This window comes from Oryza brachyantha, chromosome 2 (genome assembly GCF_000231095.2).
Source record: "Oryza brachyantha chromosome 2, ObraRS2, whole genome shotgun sequence".
NCBI lineage: Eukaryota > Viridiplantae > Streptophyta > Magnoliopsida > Poales > Poaceae > Oryza > Oryza brachyantha.
Window position 1 is genome coordinate 1148119 of NC_023164.2, and position 20062 is coordinate 1168180.

General features: G+C 42.7%; 4 protein-coding genes across 5 annotated transcripts; 1 reads left to right on the plus strand and 3 right to left on the minus strand.

Annotated features, from left to right (window-relative positions):
* The first annotated feature begins 3492 nt into the window (after window positions 1-3492).
* Window positions 3493-6314, plus strand: LOC102718805. The gene is made up of 7 exons (XM_040520955.1): window positions 3493-3675; window positions 3771-3949; window positions 4056-4111; window positions 4738-4852; window positions 5130-5252; window positions 5534-5702; window positions 5847-6314. The coding sequence occupies exons 1-7, from the start codon at window positions 3577-3579 to the stop codon at window positions 6030-6032; spliced, it is 927 nt and encodes a 308-aa protein (XP_040376889.1). The 5' UTR covers window positions 3493-3576; the 3' UTR covers window positions 6033-6314.
* A 319-nt stretch (window positions 6315-6633) lies between these two features.
* Window positions 6634-8860, minus strand: LOC102719082 (protein TRI1-like). Its single transcript, XM_006648215.3, has 2 exons — window positions 8527-8860; window positions 6634-7105 (listed from the first exon to the last, which is right to left on the minus strand). Exons 1-2 carry the CDS (start codon window positions 8776-8778, stop codon window positions 6980-6982), a joined length of 378 nt encoding a protein of 125 aa, XP_006648278.1. The 5' UTR covers window positions 8779-8860; the 3' UTR covers window positions 6634-6979.
* Window positions 8861-9891: 1031 nt separating this feature from the next.
* On the minus strand, window positions 9892-13741 carry LOC102719359 (probable pyridoxal 5'-phosphate synthase subunit PDX2). Its single transcript, XM_040520239.1, has 7 exons — window positions 13533-13741; window positions 13322-13449; window positions 11997-12084; window positions 11854-11927; window positions 11506-11697; window positions 10369-10466; window positions 9892-10260 (listed from the first exon to the last, which is right to left on the minus strand). The coding sequence occupies exons 1-7, from the start codon at window positions 13585-13587 to the stop codon at window positions 10128-10130; spliced, it is 768 nt and encodes a 255-aa protein (XP_040376173.1). The 5' UTR covers window positions 13588-13741; the 3' UTR covers window positions 9892-10127.
* Window positions 13742-15059: 1318 nt separating this feature from the next.
* On the minus strand, window positions 15060-20020 carry LOC102719649 (probable polygalacturonase At1g80170). Of its 2 annotated transcripts, none has more exons than XM_040520797.1 (5): window positions 18482-20020; window positions 17275-17403; window positions 17023-17193; window positions 16886-16906; window positions 15060-16202 (listed from the first exon to the last, which is right to left on the minus strand). In XM_040520797.1, exons 1-5 carry the CDS (start codon window positions 18836-18838, stop codon window positions 15372-15374), a joined length of 1509 nt encoding a protein of 502 aa, XP_040376731.1. In that variant the 5' UTR covers window positions 18839-20020; the 3' UTR covers window positions 15060-15371. The 2 variants fall into 2 exon arrangements, with proteins under 2 accessions (XP_040376731.1, XP_040376730.1); XM_040520796.1 differs by having other exon boundaries at window positions 15060-16225.
* Between the last annotated feature and the right edge of the window lie 42 nt (window positions 20021-20062).

The following is a 20062-nucleotide window of genomic DNA, read 5'->3' on the forward strand; positions in this document are numbered from 1 at the left end:
AAATCGCAGTACAAGTCAATTATGACTCTTAAGTGTTTCGATGGAGATGCAAGTACAGAAGGTTCTGTAAGCTTATAGGCCAGAGAAAGAAGAGCAGTGAATTATTACATCTATTTTATATCATAAGATAGTCTAGTTATTATTTAATTTTATATGGATGATAATAAATTTGAATGCATATGTAAACATATATTATATGAATAATATTACGTAGTAAAAAAAATAATAATATCAAACGGATTGAGTAAATTGACAAGGTGCCCAGCGCCCAAGCCTGGCTCCAGACCACCACCGATGTGGCCACTCCCGGTCGATGCCCCCTCTACGAGCACTTTGCCTTAAAATAGAACTAATTCTACCAATCAAAGTCTATTTTAAAATAAATTTATTTATCCACCTATCCTCTAATCTCAACCAAATATAATATTTTTTTCATTTAAATTTTTAAAACTATGTACTCAACAAATCTAAACCTTCTCCTAATCGTTTTTATGTACTTTATTAACGCTCTTGTCTATCTATAAAAATGGTTAGATTTCGGACCGAAGGGAGAACGTACTACTGGTGTTCTGGGGCTTTGTTTGGGCTGGGCTTGAAAAGTAAGTGAAACAGCCCATGAACCGAGCTTCCGACAAAACTTAAGTATTCCTTCAATTTTTTTAATTCACACGGTTGACTTTTTATTTTATTAAAACTTTTATATAAATATACAAAACTATAAATCAGGTTTAAAATTAGTTTAATAAATCAAATTATAATCATTTTTCTAATAAAACAAATAATTAATATGGATTTAAGTTAATGGTGTCTATTAAAAAAACGGAGGGGGCAGTATCTGTCCAAAGGACCAAAGCAAGCAATGATTTTAAACAGAAAACACGCGCCGTATAAACAATTAATCAACATCATTGAATCAACCTTTACCAAGAGAACACTGACTTCTTCTTTAATCTCGCAAAAAAGCAACTTGCTCAACTCTAATTACAAGATGAACATTACAGCAGATAAGAGAATCAGAACACTAATCCAGCTGAATACTTCAAAAGATTTCATCTCAATTCTGCTCAGATCCTTTTGCTGTTTCCCGAGAAAAAGATAAAAACTCTACACTAGACAGATCTCAGATGCCTCTTAGGCCTACAATGTCAATCGATCTCACGATCTGGAGGCGATTCTGGCGGCGGCGAGCTCGCGGGCGAGCTCCTGGACGCGGCACTGGTACTCGCGGGCGAGCTCGACGGCCTCCACCTCGGCCTCGCCGAGCTGCACGCACAGCCGCTCCTCGCCCTCCTCCGCCGCCTCCGCGCGCCGCCGAGCCGCCGCCAGCTCCGCCCGCAGCGCCGCCACCTCCCGCTCCAGCTCCCCGTTCCGCCGCCGCAGCAGCTCGGCCTCCCCCTCCTGCTCCCTCTTCTTCCCCCCGGCCGCGATGCCCACGAACATTGCCGGCGCCATAGCTAGCTAGCTGCAGCTCAAGCTGGCAAGATCAAATTCGCCGCACGCAGCTGATTAATCCAAGCTTCGCTTAGGTGATTGAGGTGGGAGGGGAGGCGGCGCGTAGGCTGTATTTATGAACGGGGTGCAGTGCAGGGCCGGGAAGGCGTCCAGGTTCAGTGAACCTGGAGCGTGAGGACGAGATGCATCAGCAGTCGTCTCGTCTCCACGGATGGGATGAGGTCAGGTTGGCTTGATCGTGTGGACGACGTGGGCTTTTCTTTTGGACTCGGCAACTCCCTGTGCTTGGTTCCTTCCATTTTGGCTGTTAAAATCAGTGGAAACTGTTTGGAAGCAACTCTATGGAATGGTATACTTTCTTAGAAGCTTTGAACTAAATGGTGTGGAATTTATTTGTTCCAAAGAAGCATATTGAGTGTTTGGGAAAAAAAAAGAGCAACTTGAATGGCCGGGGAAGAATTTCTATTTTTTATTTATCAGACCATGGAATAATTTTGCGCGGACATGATAAATTATGTTCATGACATCGCATTTCTGCCGCCACGTGGCGGAGAAGGTGCCTCGGTTTCACGTGTCTCCACGCGTTCAACCTCGCCGGCGAGCTCTCTTTGCCAATGCATGATACCTTACCGGTGTAGCTGTCCTCGATACTGGGCACCAGAAGAATACAACTCGATTTCATGCACCTCCTTGCACGCTCAACCTCACCGGCAGGGGTGTCGTTAATATGTGAGCGTCTGAGTGATATCAATTACTAACACATGATATCAGGTCGTCTCATTGGTATCTGGTATTATCAACATTATTTAGTACCATGTGATACCAACTGGTATCATTGATATCTGAGGTCAATGCCCGTGGTGCAACAACAAGCAGAGGGGGCTTAGGGGTAGAGGTGGGTGCCACGTTGACTAGGCTGTGTGATAGTGTTGTCTCGCCATGCCACCAGCACTGGCGTGGACAAAAGGTTCGGTTTTGGAAAAAAATTTATCTGATGGTTTAGTAATAAAATTACTTTGCTAAAAAGATTTATTTAATAAAAAAATTTCGTGAACAAGCGAGGTAGCGATGACACTGTGCTGAGGGCCACGACAATAATGAAACATGTTCGCCAGATTGTGACAATGCTCCGTTGCCGCCATCCTTGGTCACCGCTCGACGGCGGCTCGCTCAAGCGGCGACGAGATGGTAGATGGAGGCAGTAACGCTAGGGTAGGGTCACCAATTGATCACCTCCATGGAAAAGCGAATGGAGGGACCAAAATCGAACTAGAGTCACAATAGACATCCAAATATAAACTATTCTCATCAAAGTCTTTGAAAAAATCCATTTTGACTCCCTTATATATTGCCCGAGTCTGATTCTTGTCTTCTAAGACCAAGTCTAATTCTCTCTCTACTGTATAAAACTAGTTCATTCTGTCTTACTCGGTAGTTTATAAGATGGTTTCGGTGACATGACATCAACATAGCCTATTGACCTACCATTGCCTGGCATGGTACCTACGAGCCATTGACATGACATTCCAACTAGGAAAAATTAAGAAACAATTAAAAATAAAACAGGACCCATATGTAGAACTCTCTAAGAAAACAGTAGGGGCCACATATAATATTATATCACCCTTTCTTATCTTCCCACTTTCTCTCTCTCTTTCCCCATCTCTCATGGTGAAGCAGCGGCATCGGTTTGCGAGCCTAACATGAGTAGGTGTGGTAATGTGTTCAAGTTTTTCTATACAAAAATTACGGGTTAAGATCCAACATAAGATGAGCTAAAATTTTATAGGTTTTTAAGCTAAAAATATTTAAGAGATTAGTTGTACCGTAAAAGTACCAAGTGCCTTGGCGCATTATCAGCCCTAGGCATGGGCGACCAAAAGGGAGGAAGGTGGGCCCTAAGTTTGTGCGAAACCAATGCAACATGAAGGCCCATATACCAATAAGTAGGCCCATATCCGGCCCAAAATGTGCTCCCTCCCTCCCTCCCTTGTGTTATTCCATTCCACACATCTCCCATTTGCTCGCGCGATATCGCTTCCAATTTCCAACGGCGCACGCCGCGCCACGGCCAGCCACTCGCTCTCCGCCTCCGCCGCCGCCGTGAAGGCCAAACCGGCGAGCATGATCTCGCTCCTCTCGCCCGCGCGGCTGCGCACCGCCAGCGCCAGTGCCAGCCCCTCCGCCGCCTCCGCTCCGCGCCGCCCGGCCGTCATCCTCCCAGTTGCGCGCGCCGCCCTCTCTCTCTCTCTCTCTCTCTCTCTCTCTCTATGCTCGGGATTTTGTGCGTGACGCTGGAGAGTGTCGTAGTGGCGCAGGGGCTCGGGAACAACACGGCCGACTACGCGCGGCTCGCGGCGGCGCTGCGGGACGACCACGGCGTGCCGGCCGTCGCCGTCGCGCGGGTGTCGCGGCCCGATTGGTTCCGCAACGCCGCCGGCCTCGTCGACCCCAACTACTGGCGGTGCACCCTCCGCCCGCGTCCCGTCCTCGATTGGTAACGCACACACACGCACTCCGAACTCCGAAGTGGCATCTCCATGTGCAGATTTGTGCGTTGAGGCATTTCACCGAACACCTTTGCTGCTTGCTTGCCGTTTCAGGTACCTGAAAAGAGTCGACGGAGCGGTATCTGAGGCGAGAGAACTATGTTCTCCTAGTAAGTATCCCAAGAATAATTGCTTGATGAATTAGTGACTTGGTGTCTGCTGATTAGTGTCCAAAGAATTATGCCATAATTGTTGTCTTATGATGACAAAAGCTTCAGCATTTAGCTGACATTGAACTGTTTCTACTCAATTAAATCGACATGAGTAGTACTCCATAATTCTTGTTGTTTTGGATAATAACATGGTCTTCAAAATCTTTTTTGACTATGATTTTTCTATTAAAATATGTAAAAAGTAAATATTTATTTTATTATAATTTTTTTTCAGACTCATCTATAAATGTTTTCATAGTGTTTTCAAACTAAACATTTTAAAAATTGTTAATAGTCAGTTTTTAAAAATTTGATCACACTCTTATCTAGGACAACATGATCTATAGAACTGTTGGGGGTAACATAAATTTGAAATTTGCCTTCTACAGTTCAGTTGCTAGTGTATGTTTTGCTACTTTTGCTGTTCCTAGTCCCAACTCTGATGAATATTATCATATTGCGTTCCAAATTGTCCCCATTGACTGTATTGCTGAAGAATCATCTTGAAATTCATGTAATAGAACATATCAATCTTCAAAGTAATACCATGAAAATCTGACTTGTGATCTGTCTGCGACTCCCAGATGATGGCATATCATTGATAGGGCATTCAGCTGGGGGCTGGCTAGCGCGCGTATACATTGAAGAATTTGATGCTTCAGACATAAGTTTACTGCTCACACTTGGCACTCCTCATTTGTATGGTTTCCTATCTGATTGTTTGACACTTGATGTATATCTGACTAGTTGTTATAGTTTGACAATACTTGTAGTGAACATCTCGATTTTTATGGTCTTACCTCCACATATGTGAATAATGTTGTTTCAATACACAGAACTTGTTGCTATACTTGTGTTTTATATTGAATAAGCTTGGCGCTATCATTTCATAATAACATTTTCTATCAGACCAAGGTTATTAAAATGAAATCTAAAGCATACGTTTCTTTGATGTGATTTCCTTTTCTTTCCTTAGACCACCTCCAAAAGGTGCAACTGGGGTAATTGACCAAACTAGAGGACTACTGACCTATGTTGAGAAGAATTGTGCCCCGGCAGTTTACACATCAGAACTAAAATATGTATGCATTGCGGGAAGGTAAATTTCTTCAGACTTGGATTTCAGGTTCTGTTTAGTTGCTTCCGCGTATACCTCACTACAGAGGTTTTTTAGGTCTGCATTTCATTTTATCTCCTAGATCAATCAGCAATACATTTCATTATGGATATCAAGTATATAATGCTGCAGATATTGTTCTTCTATACTTCACTGCCAGTTGGCTAAAATTGGGAAATTCTTCCTGGTGTATTAGCCTCCAGCAAACATCAATATGTGATAACAAACAGAGAAAGTCATACCATGTCAGATTATCTCCACAGGTATATTCAAGGTGCTCCTTTAACTGGGAACACCGCAACTTCGGATGAGATTGTCGCTGTGGACACTCCATCAGATGTAGCTGAAGCGGTCATGGTCAGTACCAATGACAAATCTACTCCATCAGGTCCAACCTTGAGAGCTCGTTTCATTGGACAAGGCTACAAGCAGGTACTAACACTTCAAACTTAGGTTCCTGAATAAACTGTGAAACATTCCTCACTAGTTTTCTGAATATGTCGGCTGTGGCTGGGATTTCTATTCCATTACCTACAAAGTTTTCTGAATGTGAGCAAAACCCAAATTCTCAAATAGGTCTGTGGCCGTGCTGATGTGTGGGGAGATGGCGTCGTTCCCGAGGTGTCGGCGCATCTAGAAGGTGCGCTGAATATAAGCTTCGACGGCGTGTATCATTCACCTGTAGGTTCTGATGATGAACAGAGGCCATGGTATGGCTCACCGGCGATCCTCAAGCAGTGGGTACATCATCTCCTCAGTTGATGCACAGAAGCTGCTGGTCTGGAAATATGTAGATACATGTGAGTGTATAATGTATTGCACGCCATCAGGTGAGAGTTGTGCCAACCAGGAAAACTACACATTTTTCAGTGAGTTTGGGACGGACATGCCATGGCCTGTGCTGTACATGACTCACCTGCAATTTTTTTTGGGTCAAATTATAGTTGATCACATGAACCTGTATAATAGCATAAACATTGCTCAATATGCAGACAGAATTCAGCACTTACATCCCGGATTGCAAGTTACAAGAAGTACGCATGCAGTATGAGCTGTAACAAACATCTTTCCAAGTAGGAATACCTACTTAGAAATATTGAGAACGCATAGGGGGTGATTTTTGACCTTTTTTCATGAAAAAAAATTAAATGACGTATTTGCGAACAAAATATAATTTATGAATTTTTTTATAAACGTATTTTTAATGATCTAAAATCTAAGACTAGAAAATAAACTACAGTTAAAAAACCCAAAATCAACTTTAAATTTAATATCAAAAATTTAAATTCTTATAAATATAAACAGAAGCAAAAGGAAGGAATGGCTCACAACACAGCTGGTTCGTTGCTCCTGACAAGACAGAGGAATTAACCATCCGTTCTCCCTTTCCAGGACGAAGCCTGATGAATGAAATGCCGCGGATGCGACAATAACATGCCAGAGACAACAGCACATATCTGCCAATGACGGATTAAACATTGAACCACATACAACCACCGGGATCACAGTAGTAAGACAATAAAATACTGGAATGCCTTTTTTACATGCATCACTGGGAACCCCGGGCTAGATGTTGAACGAAGTCTTTTGTGTCTTAACACAGCCACATGACCTAAAAACCTAGTGAAACCTTACACCTAACATGGATCACAAGCATCCCAACGCAAGTCCGAGAAGAAGGCATTAATGCTGGCTCCATTTGACTTTGTTTAGTTAGCTTTAATGAAATGAGGAGAGAGCAGCTTGGCAATCTCCAGCATCCCGATCTTGTCCCTCCCGGCAAATAGGCTTTTAAGCTTCTCATCACAGTAGATCTCCTTTTTGTTTGCTGGGTTCTGCAAAACATCAAGCACAGAGTCTCATTCAAGGAACACACTGCTTGCAGTAAAAGCATTCAGCTCATTAAGAATTTAGTATGGCAAAAGATTGTGACACGATTGCAATGGAGTTAAATACCATGGTAAACTAGAAAGGAAGCTAAAGCAGCATATCTAAAACACGGCTAACTCCGAGATGTGCACACATTCAAGAACATATGATCTCAATCATGCCTATAGCAATGTAAAGCAAGTTAATCACATATTTACAACAATAACCTATAATGCACATCACACAAATCCGTCCTAACAAACATAAACAGTGGTAATAATTAGCGTGATGATTACTGCAGATTATGAAATATCTTCAATGCAAAAAAAAAAAACGGTAACCTGTATTGGCTTACCAAAACGCATAGCTGTTACAGTAAGTTACAGCTTGGTAACCTTAGCACACATAAAATGGCAGGAAAAATTTATCAGGTGGCATTTTATTTTTATTCCTTAAAGAGTGGCTTTTCCAATATCCAGCCACATTAGCTAGATTATGGCAACACATCAAATATTTATTTGTCAAATTGAGCCCCAGTAGCTTACAGAGCTGACGAAAAATTACTCTACATCAAATCCTTGCAGTAAACATAGAGAGACTGACTACAAACTTAACATAGTTTCATATACCACTTAATATAGCCAACAGATAGCACATGTAAATCATTTTAAAGTAGCACAAATTCACAAATGAAGCTATAACTAATACCACTAAAATGGGATCAAAGTATCTAAACACAAAGAAATGATAACAAAACATGCTTTGCAAATCATTTTGCAGTAGCACAAAACCACAAATAAAACTAACTAATCCCACCAAAACAGAAAGTCTAGAGGACGTCCTCCCGTTCAGACGGGGATCCATTAATGAGTCCATCGTCTTCTTCGCTCTCAGTGCGTTCCTTCACCCCAGCGCTTCCTCCCACCGCGTGCTCCTTCGCCACCAGCGCTGCCTCCCCCTGTGTCCGCCTCCGCCCCTCCGCATGGAGGAGAGTAGTCCTTATGCTGCTTTTTGATGCCGGCACCGCTCATCCGCGCTGCTCCATCTCTGCCTCCGTGCTGCTTCACGCGCCGGCGCCAATCTCCGGCCTTCGCTACTCCCCTCCGCCGGCTTCGCACTTCAGCGCGTGCCTCCCCCGCACCCTCCGCGCTAGAACCGTACATGTAACTAAACACGCCAAAATGGGATTCCCCACGCAAACGAGAAGTAAACCAAACCCCACCGAACTGGCTCCCAAACCTAATCCAACAAAATACAAATCGCAACGCACAGCAAGTAGATGACACACCGAGCAAGCAATCACCGAGAATATCTAGAGCCGCAGCCGCCACGGCGTTGAACAGGGAACAGCGACATGGGGAGAAGAAGAGGCAGCGGCTGTTGGCACCTGGAGGCCGTTGGCCTTGATGTAGTCCCAGATGAGCTTGGTGGCGCCGGCGCGGGAGACCTCGGGGGTGCCGCCGGCGAACCTGCGGAGTGCGTCGGAGACCGGCAACGGCTTCAGGATCCCGCTCTTCTTCGGCTCCGCCGCCTCCGTCATGGCCACCTTCGCCGACGCGGGCCTCTTCCCCCCCGCCGACGCCGCCGGGGACATGAGGAACCGGCACCCGCGGAAAACCCTAGCCGCCGCCGCCGCCATGAGATGGGAGCCGCTGGTTCGCGCTTCGAGGAGGAGGAGGAGGAGGAGGAGGAGTGGGAGGCGAGGGTTTTGGGTTTGGAGTTGCGACTCCACCGATGGAGCATTTTGTATTTGCAAAAATTTGGGGACGCCAAGCGATTTTGCGTATAGGTCCTTTGAATTATTATTTTTAGTACAAACAGGCCTGCATCTGTGGCTGCTAGTGGGGCCAGTAGCTCTTGTCGTGCGCACCAAATATTCCGGTGGTAATTGTAGAATTTTGTAATCTAAAGGTATCCTATTCGAAGGCGGATTTCGTTATAAACTCTTATCTGATATACGTCAGCAACAAAAATACGTGCAGAGATAAAGTCATGTATAGTCATTAATATAACAAAATATTTTTTTACACTACTTACTTTTTATCTATCATCATGCAATAAAGTTTTGTTTAATAAATGTTAAGGGTTGATTCTAAGTCATTATCCCGTATAACAATGACTTCTCTCTCCTCCCCTCTCTTTGCTCCATGTCAGCAAATTTGTTTGTGACGAGTAATAGAGTCAGATAATAAACACTTTTGTACATGTCATAATGAAGGCTTATATTATAAGATGTTTTAGCTCAATTGATTTAATTATAGTCCTATGTATATGCTTTATATATCTTATTACTATTCATATAAAGTTTTGTCATTATATTATAAGATGTTTTAGCTCTCTTGATTTAGTTATAGACCTATGTATATGTTTTATATATCTAGATTTAGATTTATTAGTATCCATATAGCATCATTTTTCGTTCAAGACCTAAACAGCAGCTCAAATGTCAAAAAATGGATTTTTATGAATTTTACATGATCTTCCCATAAACATTCAATTCCCGCAAAATCCTATATCTACATTTTAAATGGAAAGAATAATGCCTACCGGTTGCTTATTTCAATATTCTATGAACTCCATCCCACAAAGACTCGATTCACCATGTTCAAAATTTGTTCCACAAATACTCGATTCACCATCTACTGTTAGTTGGATCGTAGGAAATACAAACAAGAGTATTAATAAAGAGCACTATAAGCTGAGTCCTGGTAACAAATGCCGAGAAACTAGTCATCAAGCAGACTGTGAAATGAAGAGAAAAGTCTAACAGTAATATATATTCAACCGAACTGATTCTTTATCTTAGCAATATCACAATGTTTGGATCAGTAATATCATTATTTTGATTGGAACAGTTTGACAACAATAACACATTTAGACTGGACGGCTGAGCATTTTCTTTCATGTCACCAACTGAATGCTCAAAATTTTGTTAGCTGCTTCATCTTCTGTTCTTCAATGTTTAACGGTCTTTCTTTCGTTTTTGAGCTACTCAAAAATGGGTAGATCAAGAGGCTTATTCTTTGACCCGTCTTGAACGTCCCTTGAAGTTGACGACAGAGATAGGGCAGAGAAAGCTTTTGCTTGATATTCTTTATCCATGTCCAAGAAGAAGCGATGCCTATCAGTAGGAGCACAGAGATCCATGAGCATCATGGCATGGCCTAAACTGATTACAGAAGATGAGAAAAATGGAAATATGATATGACATGGAGGAAAAAGCACTAACCATCTAGAGTCTGATGTTAATTCTGGGTGAAATGCCGTGGCGAGAATGTTCCCTTGCCTTACTGCAACAATTACCCTGTCTTTTGAATACACCTCTTCCTGCCATAGGTTTGAATTGTAAATCAATGCACAGGGCATAAACAGACATTTTAACTTGAATATGTTTTTCCAACAACAAATCTACCAGAATCTATCAGCATTATAGTTTTGAACTTAACACAGAACGAAAAAATATTAGTAAAAACGTATAAAATGGTCGCATTGAAATGGTCTAACCAGAGAAACACGTCTAATGCAGCATATACAAAAGGGTAAATATCACAGAAGAAACTAGAAAACGGAAGTGAATATTCAGCTGCATTTGCAAACTAAGAATTGAATTTAGTTTGAGAATTTCTCCACATAGGGTCCACTCAGTAACTCTCCACCTGTGATTTTTTTTACTTGAATGGAGAAAATCTAACAAATACCATTGACAAACACTTAATCCTAAGAAATGCCATTGACGAGTACAAGTTCTAGGAAATATCATTGTACAAACGAATTTTTCTAAGAAGTGCCATCGCTGTTAGGGTTCCGTCAACATTTCTCCGTCAACTTCTATAGTGTGAACAGTGTATTTAACGGCAAAAATGGATGAAACCCTAACGGCGATGGCATTTCTCAGATAAATTCGTTAGTACGTTGACATTTCCTAGAACTCCACTCGTCAATGGCATTTCTTAGACTTAATATTTGTTAGTGGCATTTTTAAGATTTTCTCGATTTGTAATGATCAGGAATTAGCATGTTTGAGGATGACAATACGTCAATACTAGAAGGGAGAGGCTATATCAGGATAGCAAATGTAAATGTCCACATCAATTGACAGCGTTTGTCTTGGAAATGCTTTTCCTAACACTTACTGTTTAACATCATATTTAAGACAAATTCAACTAGGACATGTAGTAAGAAGCAGCTAGATAACAAGCGTTCATCACACCTATCCTTAAATCCTGTATAATTTCGACCATAAAATTTCATTTTTACTGAAAGACATCATGTTATGATCATTTGCGGAAGAATGTTTTTTTGAAAACACATTTGTGGAAGAATATTTGAATGATACAGACATAATCAACAAGGGTAAAAGGCAAACCTCAACACCCTCTCCGGATGTTATTGTGATACTGGGTCTATCAGCTGGGACAGGGCAATCCGCCAGTACTTCAACATCTGAACCTACATCCAGGATAGCAGGTGCTCGTATAAATACACCACGGCATGTGTTGTTCCCTCCTTCCTTCTCTGCAAGCATCGGCACTGAAAGTTCTGTTTCGAAGCTTTGAAGCTGCAAGAGAAACAGTCTGCAATCAAACATGGAATTCACGTTCTCATGTATTAATTTCAAAAAGATATTGAAGAGAATCAATTTTTCAAGAGACAGTAAAAATGATATTGAAAACTGCTCTGGCCATCAAACAGAGAACATGATCCTCAAAGTTACCTGACTACCAAAAAAGTTACGGTGGACAGTACAATCTAGTCCCCCAATAAGCTCCTGACCTCCGGATTTTTGGCCTGCAAATAACTTCCATAAATTGATTTCAAATAAAGGAAAGATCATATATATTGCTGTGGCTCACATACCTACTGCCTTGTTAGCTAGGAAGATGAGTCCAGCACAAGTTCCCCAGACAGGTTTTCCTGCACCAACAAACTCTCGAAGTGCAGGAAACTGCATAGTGGATGAAATGAATTGTTACAAAACTGTGACAATAAAGCAACAGAACACTATATGAGTTAATAAAAAAGGTTAATATATTAAATTGCAATACATGAAGATGCACTCTCCAGTAAGTAGAATATAATAAAGTGCAACAGGTGCAAATCTTGTTCCTATGACATGAGAGGTGGAATGTTAGTTGTCATCTCTCATCTTAGTCACCTACATGTGAAACTAACTGTACACCCATATGGCTGCGTACTGAATAATTGTATTTCGATTAGTCACAGTTTCACAATACTTAGGGATGGCCACAGATTTGAAATTTACCTTACCAGCAGGTAGCAATCACTGGCCTGCAACCAGCAAAGCTGTCAAGTCTACAGCTCACCATTCCTTACATACAAAATGCTGGACAAAGACATTCTCAGTTTCTAGTCATGGCCTTCTAAGTAAGGCTAAAAAACAAGGGAATCTAGATCTGTGGAATAATTAACTTTTTGTCACTCTTAGAAACGGTGCTAACATATTTGTCATTGGGCCCACATGTCGTAGACAGTGGATGGCAAATATGTTATATGTCATTTTTAAGAGTGGCAAAAAGTTAAATGTGATCTGTAACTACTTCATCTGCTGGAGCTGCGGACTTGCTACTATGCCATGACCTTATCTGTTTTTCTTTGGATTATTTATCTGCTCTGGAAAGTTTAAGGGGTGAACGTTTTTTGAATCATAAATTTGTAATAGAACTAACGATAGTTCTCGAACGTGCTGCCCATTCAGAATTTTATACTCACTAATCAACATATCGGAAGAAGAGAAGTCGAATTTGCCTTCCACATTACTTTGCCTGGTCTACCACCAACCTCCTCAGCAGTCAGTACCAAAAGAAATGCACTCAAATACTCAATTTGGACTAGTTTTGACAAATGCAAGGGAGCAAATCAACATTTCTTCTACATGGACTATTTGAATAGAACAGTGTTTCTTCAGTCCGTGAATTACTTTCCAGAATTAGGAGCTGTGCAAGTTTAGTAGCATGCTTGATCCCTTTCCTGCAATTAATTCCACATAAATCTAACAAAAGAAAGAAACAATCACTCGACTCCAGTTTACAATCCTTCCATCTAAAAAAAATAAGTTCATCATCATGCGTGACACCACACAATGGCTGATTCATCCATTCAATTTCAAATACCGCAAAAGAAAAACATATAGATATGATATTTACGCAACGAAAAAGGCCTACCAGGTTGTGGTAGTTGGCGAGCTTGGCCATGGTGGTGCTCTCGCCGCCGGGGATGATGAGCGAGTCGAGCCCCTGCAGCTGCTCCGGCTTCCGCACCTCCACCCCGCTCACCCCGATCCTCCTCAGCGCTGAGCACGCAGCACCAAAAGGAAAACAAAATTAACCAAATAAACAAACAAATAGACAGCGGCGGCGGCGGCGGCGCGCATACCCGCCATGTGCTCGTTGTAGGAGCCCTGCAGCGCGAGGACGCCGACCACCGCCATTGCTGCCTCCCCCTTCTCGCGAGTGAGCGCGCGCGTCGCGTCGTCGCCCTGGGACGTGTGGCTCTGCGGCGCGAATGGGTGGAGGTGGAGGTGGAGGTGGAGGCGGAGGGAAGGGGGCGCACGTTGGCGTGGCGGCGGCCGCCACGCGCACGCGGCCCCCACCTCGACGGAGATAAAGCGCGGCGGCCACGAGAAAAGCTACTGGCGGTGGGTGACGAGGGATACTGGCCGTCCGATCGTCGCCCGAGGGGCCATCTCCACCGTTGGTTGCTCTGACCGATTTGGACTTGTAGACCAACCGCGATCCTTGGGCCAGAAGCCGTACTGGGCCAGGACGGATCGCCTCTTGTCGTCAGATTGGAGGCCCACCAAGCTAGGACCGTCTCTCTCATATATGGTCTACTCACTTGTTGGCTTACTGGCAGAATGTCCATGTTTTGCAAAGGATAAAAATATATTATATTATATAACTATCTTTTTTATATACAAAATATTCATATCAATTTGATTTTATATGGATATCTATCTAGATTTGATTGATTTTTAATATTATAAAGTTAAGGGGTTAAATTGTAAAAATGCAATGGGAGCAGCCATCACTAGAAATTTTTATAGTAGTAAAGATTATAAACTGAGACCAATATTTAAATTTTGAAACTTAATTATGAAGTTGAATTTACTGTTTTTTATGTCATAATATGTTTTATAACATTGGATTTCAAATAAAGAATAAATGTAAATAAAAAAGTTTTACCTATCATTCATTCACTCATAATTCAATGAACCAAATTTCGGAATCTTAATGTTTAATGTCATTAACTTCTAAACATTTGTTTGATTGCTCATATTAGTCAATTTTGTTGGTGCAGATATGCAAAATTATAAGTCATATTTAAAGATATTTTAATAATAAGAGTCACAGAAAAGTAATAATTACCTAAACTTTCCAAATAAAACAACTACTCAAACATAGATACCGAAGTCGAAAATTTCAAATATATAAAACCGGAGTGAGTACTATAAATTCCAGATAATCTACTTCTCATTTCTTGGATAAACTACAACGAAAATGTTGCAAAAGGTTACCTTGCGGTACTGACAAGGCACGGTAACAATCTTCTGACTGATAATCATATGCACACATGTCAAACATAATTGTAATAATTTTCAAAGCACACTAACAAAATAGAAAAAGAATCAGGTAGGATTTACTACTATAGGTCGAATGGGTTATGGAAAAAATATTTGATAATCAAAATTTGATCTAACTTTTAAGTTTTAACCTCAATCGTTAATTTATTGGTGGAACTCTTTTGATAGCTGAGGGCCTGAGGTTTTAAAAGTTACATATAATTTTATGCAAAACAACGAATATTTATAACCGACGACCGACTAGACAATCTGGACAATATAAGGAGTAGTTGCAAAATGCTACTAACTCTATTTCGTATTGTAAGTTTTTTAGTCTCGTCTAAATTCATCAATTGATGAATATACATAATTTATATCTATGTCTAGATTCATTAGCATCTATATAAATATAGTCAATGCTAGAAAGCCTTCTATCGTGAAACGGAGAAAGTAGTCAGTGATGCTGCAAAAACATAGGAGTACTAATCCTCTTACTGACCATCATACAAACATAAGTCAAACATATATAATAACAATAATTTACAGAGCACACTGGAACAAAACAGAAAATTAAGCAGTAGTAGGATAAATTAATTACTAATTAACAGCAGGGTCAAAAGGGCTTAATTAATTAATCAATTAAGCCACATCGATCATTTCAGTTTCACAGCTCGGTGTGCCGGACCGGCGGCGCGTCGTCCAGCTTCTCCTTGACCTCGCCGTCGTCGGGGTGGTCGTCCGGCGACACGCCGCCACAGGGGCTGGTCCTGAGGCAGTCGGCGGCGGGGCGGACGCGGCCGTCGTCGAACCCCATGGCGCAGTTGCAGACGGTCTGCACCTCGGCGCCGTCCTCGCGCCGCAGGTTGATGTCGCTGAGCACGATGTCGACGCAGGGCACGGCGTCGCTGCACGCCAGCCGGATCGCCTCGGCGCGCCTCGCCGTGCCGGTGATGTTCCTGTACATGACGTTGCTGACGCGCACGTTGGAGGTGCGGTTGCGGCAGGGGCTCCGGGAGTCGCAGTAGAACTGGTCGATGACGATGGGGTGGTCGACGCCGTCGACGCGGACGTCGGCGAACCGCACGTCGCGGACGTAGCCGGCGCCGCCCTGCCAGGTCTTGATGCGCACGCCGTTCTGGGCGCGGCGGACTCGCGCGCCGTCGAGGGAGACGCCCTCGACGGCGGCGAACGAGCCGCCCTGGCCGAGGCTGCCGATGCTGATGCCGTGGCCGGGGCCGCAGTCGATGTCCTTCATGCGGACGGCGAAGCTGCCGTTGGAGATGGAGATGCAGTCGTCGCCGGTGGCGATGCGGCACGCCTGGATGGTAACGGCGGTGGAGTCGGCGACGTGGATGCCGTCCGTGTTGGGGCTGTCCTCCGGCGAGTCCACCCGCACGCCGGCGAGACGCACGTCGCGGGAGCGCGACACCGTCAGGTGCATCTGCTGCGCGTTCTGCAGCCGCAGGTTCCGCACCCGCACCCCCCTGCACGAGTCGATGGTCAACGCCTGCATGCTCCCCGGTCAACAGTTAATTACCTTTCTTGATTAATCTCAACACTAAATTTCATACGTATATTGGGATCAATATATCAGAAAATACATACTTAATCTGGTTTTTTTATTTGACATCGTAGACTTTTGAATTTATATCTGACTATTCGTCTTATTCAAAAATTTTATCTAAATATATAAATTATAGGTTATGTTTAAAGTTTATATAGTAATAAATCAAATTATAGCAAAAATAATTCATCATATAATTTTTTAATCGGACAAAGGGTCAGACATAAACCAAAAATTAATGGCGTTAAATAAATAAAAAATTATTTAATGATGTTTATCAAAAATACATATTTAACACAAAAATTATAAACAGGAGAACATTTAGAATCATGTACCATAAAACTACATATTTAGTGATGAAATTATCAAGAACCGTGTATTTTTAGTGTTATAAGATATACAAAATTATTATTTTTTAAGTTACAATGTTTTGTAGTTTGTGATAGGATGTTTTAAATCGTGAAACAAAGTTAGCTAAATCTATGATTTTATAATACATAGCGACATTATTGATTAAATTTTAGGTGGTTATGTCTAACTTAATCTTAACCTCAAGGATAGTAAATTTGAAACTGTTGATTAAATTATATGTGGTTTGCTTACCGTTGGGGCGCCTTTGCATGGCTGCGAAAATCAAGGAAAAGGAAGATTAACCAACTGTCAGTATAAACGACATCCATTGTTTAATTAGTGAGCGTAATGGCGATTAGTTGACGCCGATTAGTGGCGATTAATTTAACCTTGGAGCGGTCGATCTTGCAGGAGTTGGCCCACCACTTGGCGCCGGAGCCGTCGACGACGCCGCCGCCCTGGATGCGGGCGCCGGCGAGGCCGGAGAAGAGGAGCCACAGCCGCTGGCTCGCCGCGTCCCACTCCGACGGCTCCTCCGGCGCCACGATCGTGCCCTGGATCTGCACCCACCCAACGCATCGCATCGATTCGATCACTCGCGCGTGAAAAAATAATTTGCAGTGTGATTACTGCTGCCTCACCTGGACGATCAGCCTGCTCTTGCAGGGCCCCATGAACCTGGCTGCGCCGACCTTGTACCGCCGGCCGCCGGGGACCAAGAACACGGCGTTGTTCAGCGAGCATGCCTTCTTCCAAGCATTCAAGAACGCCTAGTGATGATAACAAGATCATGTTTTACTAGAGGGTTTTATAGTTGCTCCCGTATTTTTTCTAGTATAAAAACTTAGTAACTCTGAGTGCTAGTTCTATCGAGATATCAAAATTTTACTATAAACTGGTAACTCAATTCCTTAATCAAGGGCTGTAAAAATTAATTCTCATTTTGTCACGTTAAAAGAATATCTTGAGATACTAAAACTTTTATATTATAAAAATTTAGTACCTTTAATTACTTTCTCAAAGAATATATATAAAATTTATCCTTTTGTCATGCTTAGAAAGATATCTTGGTACACCGATTTTCTACGCTAAAAATTTGGTATCTTTGTATTTTTTAAGTACCATATATTTTTTAATTACAAAGATAATTAAATAAGCAGATAAAATCAAACCAGCTAGTGGCATTGTTTAGAATATGTAGCTTCCAATTGAACTCCTAAACCCATCATGCATGCATGTCTGTAGCAGCGCAAGTGCATCCTATGTGTTCAGTTAAGTGAAGCAATGTTGCTAGATCTTGCGTTTTCTTGGCGCTCTCAATCGATCTTTCAACGAGATCTGCACGCTTTCGTTAAGACAATTTTTTTTGGCATTATCTGAGGTTGGAGGATGATTTAGTTAAGCTAAGCAAGAGCTCGCTCAGCTGCAAGGGGGGGATCTAGTGGCATCGCTATCGAATCTCATCCTTCAGAGCAGCAGCTGTGAGGTGATGCAATGAACATTTTCAAGACTACCACTAAAAAGGAGATAGCAATATTAATACTGGAGCGAAAGAGATCTTGGACTTAGAGCAATTAATGGGGTTAATCTGATATTTATTGTGCTTTGTGATGTAACTACAGCTTGGTTTGGTCTCTACTGAACTTTTCGGAGTCAAAAAGGTTGGAAACAAAAGTGAAAATCTACATGAAACGTACGCTTTTTTCTTTTTCTTGTGAAACATAGTGCAAGCACTGAAGCACGTACACACCGTTTGCATGGATGCAATGCTAATCTAATCAACAATGCATCATCAATCACCGTGTCTATCACCATGGCAGCTATTGGTTTCAGTTCGTTCGTACGTACCTCCGTGTCGTCGGAGCAGCCGTCCCCCGCCGCGCCGAAGCTGTCGACGTTCACCACGTTCTTCCCCATCGGCGGCCGGCACTTGGCCGCCCACGCCGACGCCGTCACCTCCTCCGCCTCCTCCTCCTCCTCGTCGTCGTCGTCGTCATCCCAGCTCAGGTGATCTTCCCCGTCGTCATCTCCGCCTCTTCCTCCCGTCCATAGCTTCAAGAACTGCTCGTGATCATGGTCTCCCTCCTCGCCTCCGGCGCCGACATCATCGCCGCCGCTCACCGTCTTTGCCACGGCCATCGCCATCAACACTAGCGCCAAGAACAGCATTGATCTTGCCCTTCTTCTTCCTCCTCCTGCCTCCATTCTTTCACTTCACAGTTCACACAAACAGTGTCGTATATATGCTCGATCTCCTTGGCCTTGAATACAATGTACGAGGTGTACCAGATAATTTTATAGGAGAAAGAAGAAGAAGAAGACGATGAGAAACTGAAGAAGTAGGAGGAGGAGCTGTGGCTCGTTCTATCTATGATTTTCTTGTGGACTTGAAGTGCAAGTGAATAATGGCGACAGGGAAAGGTGTGGTGTAGTTTATGCTTTACTCATCCTCTAAAAGAGAGAGATACACCGGTGTCCATATTATACCCTTTTTTTTTTCCTTTGGCATTTGTTTGTTCAATCTTTGCATCATTTCTTGTTGTCCTTTGGTCTGTTTCTAGCTATGCATGTAAGCACAAATTAAGATGATGATGATGATGGTGGTGGTGGTGATTAGATAATGCTTTGGCTTGAATGAACAATCTGGACAAAGGCTGACTCTAAAAATGTTGTTTGTTAGAGACGTGTAAAGGCAGCTTTGGTGAGAGACTGCATGCCAACTTCCCAGTTCCAAACTCTTATGGTTTGTTACATGTAATTATCATCCGTTTTGGTGCCACCAATGTAGTAATATTTTCCAAGAACAGCAAAAGATTAGGGGCCCCTTTACATTGGCTTTCTGCAAACGTTGATGGCTTAATTACGTTTGATTCCAGCCCAAGTGGCTGCACTGCACGAATGCCATCAGCAGCTCATGATTACCAATGGATGATTCAAGTTCAACCCCATCGCCCGACTTCAATTGGATTAGAGACCACATTAACCCACAAAAGCCATCCTTTGGGACGAAGAAAATCACAGGATTTCCGCAAGAATCAACAAGAATTTTCAATCATTTTTCTGGCTGTTTTCGCATGACCATTCATTCTCCATAACATAGAGGAGTGGGCACCTGAGGCAAACCATGTTCGATGTTCATGTGCCATTGCTCCCAGGTGCCAGCAATCATGAACCTTACCTGGACGGCATGCATGATGCGTGCATCAGTATTCAGTAGCCCGGTTCTGATTGGGGTTGATACCTTGAGATGCACTCATCCTTTCCGTTTGCACTGCCTGCTCCTTCACATTGCATTGCGTGTGCTGTTGCACATGCCCTTCACATTATTTCTGCTTCAGCAACTGCAATGCAACCCCATCAGCATCACCATGCTTCTGCTCATCTTTGATTCCTTTACATCTGGAGACTAAAGGGAAAAAAGAATACTCA

Bases quoted from the DNA above. Each gene is read 5' to 3' on its own strand.
- LOC102719359 (XM_040520239.1), bottom strand. From the start codon at position 13,587: ATGGCGGTGGTCGGCGTCCTCGCGCTGCAGGGCTCCTACAACGAGCAC. The intron at 13,450-13,532 runs GTATGCGCGCCG...CTGCGTGCTCAG, and splicing joins CTACAACGAGCACATGGCGG to CGCTGAGGAGGATCGGGGTG. The intron at 12,085-13,321 runs GTAGGCCTTTTT...TCCACTATGCAG, and splicing joins TCGCCAACTACCACAACCTG to TTTCCTGCACTTCGAGAGTT.
- LOC102718805 (XM_040520955.1), top strand. From the start codon at position 3,577: ATGATCTCGCTCCTCTCGCCCGCGCGGCTGCGCACCGCCAGCGCCAGT. The intron at 3,950-4,055 runs GTAACGCACACA...TTGCCGTTTCAG, and splicing joins CCGCGTCCCGTCCTCGATTG to GTACCTGAAAAGAGTCGACG. The intron at 5,703-5,846 runs GTACTAACACTT...ATTCTCAAATAG, and splicing joins TTGGACAAGGCTACAAGCAG to GTCTGTGGCCGTGCTGATGT.
- LOC102719082 (XM_006648215.3), bottom strand. From the start codon at position 8,778: ATGGCGGCGGCGGCGGCTAGGGTTTTCCGCGGGTGCCGGTTCCTCATG. The intron at 7,106-8,526 runs GTGCCAACAGCC...GATGTTTTGCAG, and splicing joins TCAAGGCCAACGGCCTCCAG to AACCCAGCAAACAAAAAGGA.
- LOC102719649 (XM_040520796.1), bottom strand. From the start codon at position 18,838: ATGGAGGCAGGAGGAGGAAGAAGAAGGGCAAGATCAATGCTGTTCTTG. The intron at 17,404-18,481 runs GTACGTACGAAC...TATCATCACTAG, and splicing joins GCTGCTCCGACGACACGGAG to GCGTTCTTGAATGCTTGGAA. The intron at 16,907-17,022 runs GTTAAATTAATC...TGATTTTCGCAG, and splicing joins GCAAGATCGACCGCTCCAAG to CCATGCAAAGGCGCCCCAAC.